Below are 12,395 nucleotides of genomic sequence, written 5' to 3'. Positions count from 1 at the left end.
TCATCATACTGAAGAGGTTAAGTCTTCGTACTACAGGAGATAGGTCATCATGCTGAAGAGGTTAAGTCATCATACTACAGGAGATAGGTCATCATACTGAAGAGGTTAAGTCATCATACTACAGGAGATATGTCATCATACTGAAGAGGTTAAGTCTTCGTACTACAGGAGATAGGTCATCATACTGAAGAGGTTAAGTCATCATACTACAGGAGATAGGTCATCATACTGAAGAGGTTAAGTCTTCGTACTACAGGAGATAGGTCATCATACTGAAGAGGTTAAGTCTTCGTTACTACAGGAGATAGGTCATCATACTGAAGAGGTTAAGTCATCATACTACAGGAGATAGGTCATCATACCGAAGAGGTTAAGTCTTAGTACTACAGGAGATAGGTCATCATACTGAAGAGGTTAAGTCATCATACTACAGGAGATAGGTCATCATACTGAAGAGGTTAAGTCTTCGTACTACAGGAGATAGGTCATCATCCTGAAGAGGTTAAGTCTGTACTACAGAGATAGGTCATCATACTGAAGAGGTTAACCATCATACCAGGAGGATATAACATCATACCGAAGAGAGATTATTAAGTCTTAGGCACTACAGGAGATAGTCATCACACCGAAGAGGTTAAGTCTTCGTACTACAGGAGATAGGTCATCATACTGAAGAGGTTAAGTCTTCATACTACAGGAGATAGGTCATCATACTGAAGAGGTTAAGTCTTCGTACTACAGGAGATAGGTCATCATCCTGAAGAGGTTAAGTCTTCGTACTACAGGAGATAGGTCATCATACTGAAGAGGTTAAGTCATCATACTACAGGAGATAGGTCATCATACTGAAGAGATTAAGTCTTAGGTACGACAGGAGATAGGTCATCATACCGAAGAGCGGGTCTTCGTACTACTGGAGAGGTCATCATACTGATATAAGTTAAGTCTTCATACTACAGGAGATAGGTGGTCATCATACTGAAGAGGTTAAGTCTTCGTACTACAGGAGATAGGTCATACTGAAGAGGTTAGTCATCATACTACAGGAGATAGGTCATCATACTGAAGGGTTAAGGATTTTGTACTTAGTAGATAGGTCATCATGCTGAAGAGGTTAAGTCTTCGTACCACAGGAGATAGGTCATCATAATTGAAGCAAGAGCAGACTTTGTACTACAGGAGATAGGTCATCATGCTGAAGAGGCTGCGCCCGTACTACAGGAGATAGGTCATCATACTGTTGTCAATTTACTACAGGAGATAGGTCATCATACTGAAGAGGTTAAGACTTTGTACTACAGGAGATAGGTCATCATGCTGAAGAGGTTAAGTCTTCGTACTACAAGAGATAGGTCATCATACTGAAGAGGTTAAGTCATCATACTACAGGAGATGTCACACCATTAAACAACGTGATATTCTAACTTCCTGAATACATTTATTTAATCTCTTGAGTATAACTTTTATGAATATTTTGTTTGGGGTTGCACGTACTTTAATGCTGCTATACGATAATTTAATATTTCCATGTTCATAATAATATTTGTTTGTGGTTAGTTTCACTAGCAAGCACAGTTTTCTAACGAGTTCTCCTTACTGTTATATTACCTCTTCCTGATGCCTAAATATTTTTCGGACTCTATACCCTTACTATCTACATTTACGCTTTAATACACCTCTTTTACCGAGGCTTCAAGTTGTGAACTATTTGATAAATCACAAAACTTCTCTCTAGTAGTTATACACGGGCTCTTTAGTTTTTATCTCGATGTTTCATCTCTATGTTTTCGTCGTTCACCTTGATGATTTCCAATTAGACATTAGGTTGTCCGAAGGTTTGGTTGGTTTAAATTTATTTCTTGATCTTTAAGCCTTTATATATTTGTTGTCTTCGTTCTTATAGATGCGGAACATTTTGTAATATTCAGCTTGACAGTAATCTGTATAGCTACAAGATTTTAATCTGTATAACAGTTACTTCGTCTATTGGAGCAAATATTGTTTTCTGAATTTATAATTAATTAGAACATATTCAGTGTTGGTATTTGTACGTCAATCAGTGTCTGCATCTGAATGCTGATAAATGTCATCAACAATAATTGTTTTTGCTCTTATTCGTTTCATTGCTTTAATAACAGGCGCAGATAAGACTTTTCTCATATATAATCCTGATGCAGATTCTTATTAAAATAAGTTCAAAAACAAAGCTTTAACGAGATAAATGCCTATCGAGGTTCTAGAATTTCAATAAGTTCACCGACAGATTAAACAAAATGAAACTTCCAGGAATAGATATGGCTCACCGTGATCAGAACAGATATAAAATGCAATATTCATTATTTAGTCTCCTCTCACTTTATATATGCATTATCTTTTATGAACAGAATATGATTAATATCAATCTCCGTTGCAGGCGCTGTTGTCCGCACTAGCGGTTAGCACGCTTAGTTCGCCTCGGCCCGACGAAAGTGCTTACAAAATTCCGCATGTGGGCACTGGACGACGTTCCCAGTACTATGTTCAACACGCTGATGGAACCTTCAAGTACGGCTATGACACCGGTGAGGGAGCCTTCGAGGGTGCTCGTTCATCCAGGGTTGGTCAGGTAGATGGAAACTTCGGCTACAGGGACCCTGAAGGCAACAATATTCACCTCCAGTATGTAGCTGATGAGGGTGGATTCCAGCCCAAGGGTGCCCATCTCCCTGTCCCGCATCCTGACTTTGCTCGTGCCCACGCTGAGGCTCGTGCTCGCCCTTCATTCACCGACCCCCTTGCTGATCCAAACGCCGATGCCTCATATGGCTTCCAGTTCGCTGAAGAAGGTCAGACACGTAGCGAACAAAGTGATTCAGACGGTAATGTGCGTGGCTCTTACACTTACACTGACGAAGAAGGTCGCACACGAACCTACACTTACACAGCCGGTCGTGGCACTGGTTTTGTTGTCGAGGGTGACGATCTACCGCAGGCACCAGAAGATCCTGCGTCCACTCCAGCAGCGACCAGACTCTCCTCTTTTCCTGCAGCGTTCCCTTCTTCTAGTTTGCGACCTACTTCTCCAGCATCCTCTGCCTCCTTCAGAGCATCTACAGCTTCAGGAGCTCCATCTCGTCCCTTCAGCACACCTTCAGGCACCCCAGCAGGGCCCGTGTCTTTCCAAAGAAGTACTGGAAGCTCAGATCCTTCTTATTCTTTTTCCTTCGACGCTGGTGATCACTCACGTTCTGAGTCTGCTGACGCTAACCTCAATGTTGATGGAAAATTTTCTTTCGTGGCTGACGACGGTGTCAGACGCAGTGTCACTTACGAAGCTGGAAGTGACACGGGATTCCTGGCTCGAGGCGATCACCTTCCACGAGCACCACAGTCACACTCCGAGTCTCAAACTACATCATCTGCATTTTCATCATCACAAACCCCTTACCGCAGTCCATCAGCGTCCCTACCTTCTTCCGTCTCTAGCACCCCAACTTTCTCTCGCTCACCATCTGCTCCACGTCTTCCCGGCTTCACAAGCTCACAAACTCAGTACAGCTCCCCGTCCTCACGTCCCTCAGCACGCCCATACACAGGTCAGTTCGAACCTGCCAATACTCGCAGCCAACAGTCACCTGACGGAAGTTATTCATTTGCTTACGAAACGTCCAGTCACTCACGAGCAGAATCAGGTGACAGAGACAACAACGTGGTGGGAAACTTCGACTTTGTTGCTGATGATGGACAGCGACGAGCTATTGAATATGAAGCTGGGTCCCGTACAGGATTTATTGCTAAGGGTGATCACATTCCTGTAGGACCCGCGGTTCCAGGAGCACCCTCCGGTCAACCAACAGGTAGAATCGTCCCTGTTCAAGAGGTCCCCTTCGTCGACCCTCTCGCTGACTCCAACGCTGATGCCTCCTATAACTTCGCCTTTGACTCGGAGCAATATTCACGCTCAGAGAGCGCAGACGCCGACGGCAATGTCCGTGGCACTTACACAGTGGTAGACGATGACGGCACTCGACGCACTCACCGATTCCGTGCAGGTGAGGGCATCGGCTTTGAAACTGAGGAAGTGTCAACTTCACGTGGTCCTCCTCCATCTCGCTCTCCATCATCTGCCACCTTCCGCAGCCCAGCGGCCCCCGGCACAGCGGTGTCATCTTCTACTTCCTTCACTGCACAACCTCAAGGCAGTTTCCCGTCTCCCTCCACTAGAACTGCCTCAACAAGGTCCTCATCATCTTCCTTCTCGCCATCGGCAACAGGCACCAGGCCGGACGCCTCTAACTTCCAGCTTCGCCAGTACGATGCGTCAGAGAACCGTGGTAAATATGGTTATGTACTGACATTTGACAATTAACTAAAACAATACAAAAGGCTTACCGCTGCTTCTTCTGATTTAAGAAGAAATTTGTGAAAACATCTCACACTTAAAACAAGTTAATTACAAACTGTTATCTGCCAATGCCTATAAAGTTATATCTGTACATATATATATTTACGAATGAACAAGTTGCATTACAAAAAATACAAAAAAATATGGACTACGAGGTATAATGTCATACTTCATGTAACATTTGTTGTCCCTTTAATCGCGCAGTAAAAATCTATAAAAAATAAATGTTTATATGTGCATTACTGTCCCCCAAAAATTATGAATTATCAGAGGCAGTAAACATGCCTGTTTGAGGTCCTGTCAGGGTAGACCAGCTTAGGACCATGGCAGTAAGTGTGGATATGAGTCTCCCCTTTTATCTTCTAAATGCCACATTATGTCTAAGAATTAAAATATAATAAAGAGGTAAACACCTTATACATTTTTACTCTATCCTTTACTTATAAAAAAAACTAATTTACTTCGTATTTGAGGAGTCTGAGAACAAAGGCAGTCATATTACTTGAATTTGTACATTTTCAGCAAACAGCTCAAACAATTTCTTTATCTCACTGTAAGGCGAAGGCTGCTTGAATAAACTTTATTTTATCTACTTTATAATCTTTGTAATCTTGCATAAATCCAGCCCACTTATGCAGACTGTGATACCAATAATGATAAAAGATTAGCGTGCATCACACTCCTGTCACTTAACCCCGTCTCGTCCTGCGTTGTTCTCAGTTAACAAGTCATCGTGGTATATGATAACTGTTAACCCTCCAGTGCGATGACCTGTTTCCTAGAATATATGATATTGCGCTAAGGCATTATTGTCATCGTAGTCAAGAGGTTAAGTTATCGTTCTCAAAGCGTTAAGTCATCTGACTGATGCGATTAAAATATCATACTGGAGATGTTACTTATCGCACTGAAGGGATAAAGTCATTGCGGTCACGGCGTTAAGTCATCATACTACAGGAGATAGGTCATCATACTGAAGAGGTTAAGTCTTCGTACTACAGGAGATAGGTCATCATACTGAAGAGGTTAAGTCTTCGTACTACAGGAGATAGGTCATCATGCTGAAGAGGTTAAGTCATCATACTACAGGAGATAGGTCATCATACTGAAGAGGTTAAGTCTTAGTACTACAGGAGATAGGTCATCATACTGAAGAATTAAGTCATCATACTACAGGAGATAGGTCATCATACCGAAGAGGTTAAGTCATCATACTACAGGAGATAGGTCATCATACTGAAGAGGTTAAGTCTTCGTACTACAGGAGATAGGTCATCATACTGAAGAGGTTAAGTCATCATACTACAGGAGATAGGTCATCATACTGAAGAGGTTAAGTCTTGGTACTACAGGAGATAGGTCATCATACTGAAGAGGTTAAGTCTTCGTACTACAGGAGATAGGTCATCATACTGAAGAGGTTAAGTCATCATACTACAGGAGATAGGTCATCATACTGAAGAGGTTAAGTCTTGGTACTACAGGAGATAGGTCATCATACTGAAGAGGTTAAGTCTTCGTACTACAGGAGATAGGTCATCATACTGCAGAGGTTAAGTCATCATACTACAGGAGATAGGTCACCATACTGAAGAGGTTAAGACTTTGTACTACAGGAGATGGGTCATCATACTGAAGAGGTTAAGTCTTCGTACTACAGGAGATAGGTCATTATACTGAAGAGATTAAGTCATCATACTACAGGAGATAGGTCACCATACTGAAGAGGTTAAGTCTTCGTACTACAGGAGATAGGTCATCATACTGAAGAGGTTAAGTCATCATACTACAGGAGATAGGTCATCATACTGAAGAGGTTAAGACTTTGTACTACAGGAGATAGGTCATCATACTGAAGAGGGTAAGTCTTCGTACTACAGGAGATAGGTCATCATACTGAAGAGGTTAAGTCATCATACTACAGGAGATAGGTCACCATACTGAAGAGGTTAAGACTTTGTACTACAGGAGATAGGTCATCATACTGAAGAGGTTAAGTCTTCGTACTACAGGAGATAGGTCATCATGCTGAAGAGGTTAAATCTTCGTACTACAGGAGATAGGTCATCATACTGAAGAGGTTGAGTCATCATACTACAGGAGATAGGTCATCATACTGAAGAGGTTAAGACTTTGTACTACAGGAGATAGGTCATCATGCTGAAGAGGTTAAGTCTTCGTACTACAGGAGATAGGTCATCATACTGAAGAGGTTAAGTCATCATACTACAGGAGATAGGTCATCATACTGAAGAGGTTAAGACTTTGTACTACAGGAGATAGGTCATCATGCTGAAGAGGTTAAGTCTTCGTACTACAGGAGATAGGTCATCATACTGAAGAGGTTAAGTCATCATACTACAGGAGATAGGTCATCATACTGAAGAGGTTAAGACTTTGTACTACAGGAGATAGGTCATCATACTGAAGAGGTTAAGTCATCATACTACAGGAGATAGGTCATCATACTGAAGAGGTTAAGTCTTCGTACTACAGGAGATAGGTCATCATACTGAAGAGGTTAAGTCTTCGTACTACAGGAGATAGGTCATCATACTGAAGAGGTTAAGTCATCATACTACAGGAGATAGGTCATCATACTGAAGAGGTTAAGTCATCATACTACAGGAGATAGGTCATCATACTGAAGAGGTTAAGTCTTCGTACTACAGGAGATAGGTCATCATACTGAAGAGGTTAAGTCATCATACTACAGGAGATAGGTCATCATACTGAAGAGGTTAAGTCTTGGTACTACAGGAGATAGGTCATCATACTGAAGAGGTTAAGTCTTCGTACTACAGGAGATAGGTCATCATACTGCAGAGGTTAAGTCATCATACTACAGGAGATAGGTCACCATACTGAAGAGGTTAAGACTTTGTACTACAGGAGATGGGTCATCATACTGAAGAGGTTAAGTCTTCGTACTACAGGAGATAGGTCATTATACTGAAGAGATTAAGTCATCATACTACAGGAGATAGGTCACCATACTGAAGAGGTTAAGTCTTCGTACTACAGGAGATAGGTCATCATACTGAAGAGGTTAAGTCATCATACTACAGGAGATAGGTCATCATACTGAAGAGGTTAAGACTTTGTACTACAGGAGATAGGTCATCATACTGAAGAGGGTAAGTCTTCGTACTACAGGAGATAGGTCATCATACTGAAGAGGTTAAGTCATCATACTACAGGAGATAGGTCACCATACTGAAGAGGTTAAGACTTTGTACTACAGGAGATAGGTCATCATACTGAAGAGGTTAAGTCTTCGTACTACAGGAGATAGGTCATCATGCTGAAGAGGTTAAATCTTCGTACTACAGGAGATAGGTCATCATACTGAAGAGGTTGAGTCATCATACTACAGGAGATAGGTCATCATACTGAAGAGGTTAAGACTTTGTACTACAGGAGATAGGTCATCATGCTGAAGAGGTTAAGTCTTCGTACTACAGGAGATAGGTCATCATACTGAAGAGGTTAAGTCATCATACTACAGGAGATAGGTCATCATACTGAAGAGGTTAAGACTTTGTACTACAGGAGATAGGTCATCATGCTGAAGAGGTTAAGTCTTCGTACTACAGGAGATAGGTCATCATACTGAAGAGGTTGAGTCCTCATACTACAGGAGATAGGTCATCATACTGAAGAGGTTAAGACTTTGTACTACAGGAGATAGGTCATCATGCTGAAGAGGTTAAGTCTTCGTACTACAGGAGATAGGTCATCATACTGAAGAGGTTAAGTCATCATACTACAGGAGATAGGTCATCATACTGAAGAGGTTAAGACTTTGTACTACAGGAGATAGGTCATCATGCTGAAGAGGTTAAGTCTTCGTACTACAGGAGATAGGTCATCATACTGAAGAGGTTAAGTCATCATACTACAGGAGATAGGTCATCATAATGAAGAGGTTAAGACTTTGTACTACAGGAGATAGGTCATCATGCTGAAGAGGTTAAGTCTTCGTACTACAGGAGATAGGTCATCATACTGAAGAGGTTAAGTCATCATACTACAGGAGATAGGTCATCATGCTGAAGTGGTTAAGACTTTGTACTACAGGAGATAGGTCATCATGCTGAAGAGGTTAAGTCTTCGTACTACAGGAGATAGGTCATCATACTGAAGAGGTTAAGTCATCATACTACAGGAGATAGGTCATCATACTGAAGAGGTTAAGACTTTGTACTACAGGAGATAGGTCATCATGCTGAAGAGGTTAAGTCTTCGTACTACAGGAGATAGGTCATCATACTGAAGAGGTTAAGTCTTCGTACTACAGGAGATTGGTCATCATACTGAAGAGATAGGATATCATACCAAGGATGTTAAGTCATCGTACTACAGGGGTTAAGCCATCCTACAGATGGGGTTAAGTGCTTGTATTCAAGAAGTTAATACATCTTACTGATTGTTAAATTCATAATACCAAAGGGGTTAAGCTCTCATAATGAAGGAGTTAATAATAGTAATGAAAGGGTTATATTATCATATTGAATGGGGCTAAGTTATCGTTTTCAAGGGGTTAAGAGATTTTCTAAAATGGAAAAGTCATCGTACTGAAGGGGTTCGTTCACCTGAAACTACAGTAGTTTATTGTATTAAACCCACAAGACAAACTGGGACAACATCAAGGCCTATAGAGGAGAAGGTGAGAACACTGAAAATGTGAGGCAGGTGATGGTAATGAAGAGGAGAGAGAGACAATAATGATGGTGATGACGAGGAGACAGAAATAATAATGGTGATGGTGATGAAGAGGAGAGAGAGAGACAATAATGATGGTGATGACGAGGAGACATAAACAATAATGATGGTGATGACGAGGAGACAGAAACAATAATGATGGTGATGACGAGGAGACAGAAACAATAATGATGGTGATGACGAGGAGACAGAAATAATAATGGTGATGGTGATGAAGAGGAGACATAAACAATAATGATGGTGATGACGAGGAGACAGAAACAATAATAATGGTGATGACGAGGAGACAGAAACAATAATGATAGTGATGACGCGAAGACAGAAACAATAATGATGGTGATGACGAGGAGACATAAACAATAATGATGGTGATGACGAGGAGACATAAACAATAATGATGGTGATGACGAGGAGACATAAACAATAATGATGGTGATGACGAGGAGACAGAAACAATAATGATGGTGATGACGAGGAGACAGAGACAATAATGATGGTGATGACGAGGAGACAGAAACATAATGATGGTGATGACGAGGAGACATAAACAATAATGATGGTGATGACGAGGAGACAGAAACAATAATAATGGTGATGACGAGGAGACAGAAACAATAATGATGGTGATGACGAGGAGACATAAACAATAATGATGGTGATGGCGAGGGGACATAAACAATAATGATGGTGATGACGAGGAGACAGAAACAATAATGATGGTGATGAAGAGCAGAGAGAGACAATAATGATGGTGATGAGTAGACAGAAATAATAATGGTGGTGGTGATGAAGAGGAGAGAGACAATAATGATGGTGATGACGAGGAGACAGAAACAATAATGATGGTGATGACGAGGAGACATAAACAATAATGATGGTGATGACGAGGAGACATAAACAATAATGATGGTGATGACGAGGAGACATAAACAATAATGATGGTGATGACGAGGAGACACAAACAATAATGATGGTGATGACGAGGAGACATAAACAATAATGATGGTGATGAAGAGCAGAGAGAGACAATAATGATGGTGATGATGAGGATAATGATGGTGTGGATGAAAATTATGATGTTAATTATGACGATAATGATAGTGATGATGAGAATAAAGATGGAGATGATGACGACAATGATGTTGATGACGAGGATAATGATGATGATGAAGATAATTAGGGTGGCTATGATGATGATGATGATAATGATGATGATGTTGATGATGAAAAGGAAGATAATGATAGTGATGATGGGTACGATGATGGTGACGATGAGGATATAGGTGATGAGGATGAAGATAATGATTAAAAGGATGAGGATAATGATAGTAATGAGGATAATGAAGGAGATGGTGATGATGATGATGAAGAGATGATGATGATGATGATGAAAAGGAGGATAATGAAATTGATGAGGATAATGATGGTGGATAATAATGGTGATGATGAGGATAATAATGTTGATGATGGAGATATTGATGTTGATGATAAGGATAATGATATATATTTATAAGGAAAATTATCACCAATACGAAAACTTACACCTTTCTTCTTTCAACCAGATATTTCGAAGAATTTTCTGTCCAACGTCAGTGCTAAAGAAATTAACTCATATAAGACCAATTAAGGCTGATAAAATAAACAACAAATATTATTAGGATTTAATACACACTATTATAACACTAACACTTTAATGAGGATAATTAGACAAGAAAATAATAACATAATTACCAAAAATATCAAGAAAATTGTACTAACGACTGTTTAACCATAGATCAAACCACAAAGGCCCACTTACGCATGGCAAAGGGAGAACTGTTGTTTAGGATGGGTTTACCATTAGAAGTATAAAGGGACTGCAGGATTACAAGGCCCGTCCTGGAAGACATAGATGATAGTACTTTTAAATCCTGAATGGTGAAGGCATGGCTACTAGGTGGATGTTGTGTTCGTAATGAAACACCTTTACGGTCACAAATCTTGTGTTGTGACAACTTTATAGTGCAGCCAATATATCTAGTGTTACAGTGAGGACATGTATAACAGTGCACAACGTAACCTAACCTATCTGTAAGGGCGGAAACGATCTTCCTGCTCGTTACCGCTGCTTGCTCTCTCGAAGGCTGGTGCGACCAATACATGAGGGGGTTGGACAGAGGTGAGAACGGCAGCGGCTACCTTTTGTTTTTGTTATTTAGGTTAAGGTGGGGAAAGGCTGGAAGGCATGCTGGGGCTCAAGGCACAGCCAGACATGAGGGATGGAGAAGTCACAACATATAGTCGTGGGGGAAAAGGTTGGAAAAGAAGTTTAATGAGTTAAACAGAGGGGGACGACACCCCTTGTTTTACATATGACAGAGTTTGTTGGCTAACTAAGCTAACCTAGGATTTAGAATGAGGTTGCACAATGGTTATTTTAGTAGACAATGACTAGATTGATTTTACAATTACAAGTTTATTAACATCTTATACTGTATTACGTTATGGACTCACTTGATTGTGACTTGTTAAATGTGAATTTATATCATCTAAGTTTTAATCTGAGGTCGATCACTGTGGCGGACATAGATGGATCGCGGGTTGGGTTGTTGTAGTGCGGGCAGACTCCGGGGCCACCAGGCGTGGGGTCTACCTCCGTTGATGTCTTCCCCGCGTAGGTGGTCTGGGCTGTGAGGGTCGTCCAGGACCCTGTCCCAAACCTTCTTCCCTAGGCGATGGAACCTGAAGTTGAGGGCCTCTGTTTTATTTCTTAGGTGGATAGTTTCCATTGTCTCCTGGTAGGGTGGCGCTTGGCCACTGGCTGACCTCAAACACTTGTTTTGGAAGCTCTGTAGTTGTTGTAGTCTAGTCTTCCCGAGTGTGACGAGTGGTATAGATGGGTACTCCAACACAGGCCTCACAAGCGCCTTGTACAGGTGAACTTGTATCTTCTCAGGCATCAATTTAAAACGTTTTTATTTGGCTGCGGCGACTTTGGCTTTATTTAGTCTGTCCTTCATGTGGGGAATGATGCCTGTCCGAGAAATGATGAAGCCGAGCAACCTGCCTTGTTTAGAGTACTCAATCTCTTCGTCGTCGATTATCATTGGGGTCGGCTTGAATTTGGCTATGGGTATGACCTCAAATTTCGTTTTGTTTGTTTTTATTTTCCATTTATTTTCATAATCCGAGATCTCCTCTATTGCCCGAGCAGTGAGTCGCGCCAACCTTGCTGTGGACCTTCCTGGGCAGGTGACGATCTGTGTTACATCGTCGGCATACATGAAGTACTCGCTGCCGACGATTG

General features: G+C 41.2%; 1 protein-coding gene across 1 annotated transcript; it reads left to right on the top strand.

The window, feature by feature from the left end:
* Nucleotides 1-2,401: 2,401 nt before the first annotated feature.
* LOC121857717 (DNA-directed RNA polymerase II subunit RPB1-like) lies at nt 2,402-4,799 on the top strand (the record flags this gene model as incomplete). Its single annotated transcript, XM_042353817.1, has 1 exon — nt 2,402-4,799. A coding segment is annotated over one exon (1,947 nt), but the record flags the coding sequence as incomplete, so codon positions are not given.
* Between the last annotated feature and the right edge of the window lie 7,596 nt (nt 4,800-12,395).

The sequence above is a fragment of the Homarus americanus genome, unplaced genomic scaffold (genome assembly GCF_018991925.1).
Source record: "Homarus americanus isolate GMGI-L3 unplaced genomic scaffold, GMGI_Hamer_2.0 scaffold1160, whole genome shotgun sequence".
Classification (NCBI taxonomy): Eukaryota; Metazoa; Arthropoda; class Malacostraca; order Decapoda; family Nephropidae; genus Homarus; species Homarus americanus.
Note: the sequence above shows the minus strand (reverse complement) of the source record. Positions and strands in the feature narration are given on the sequence as shown.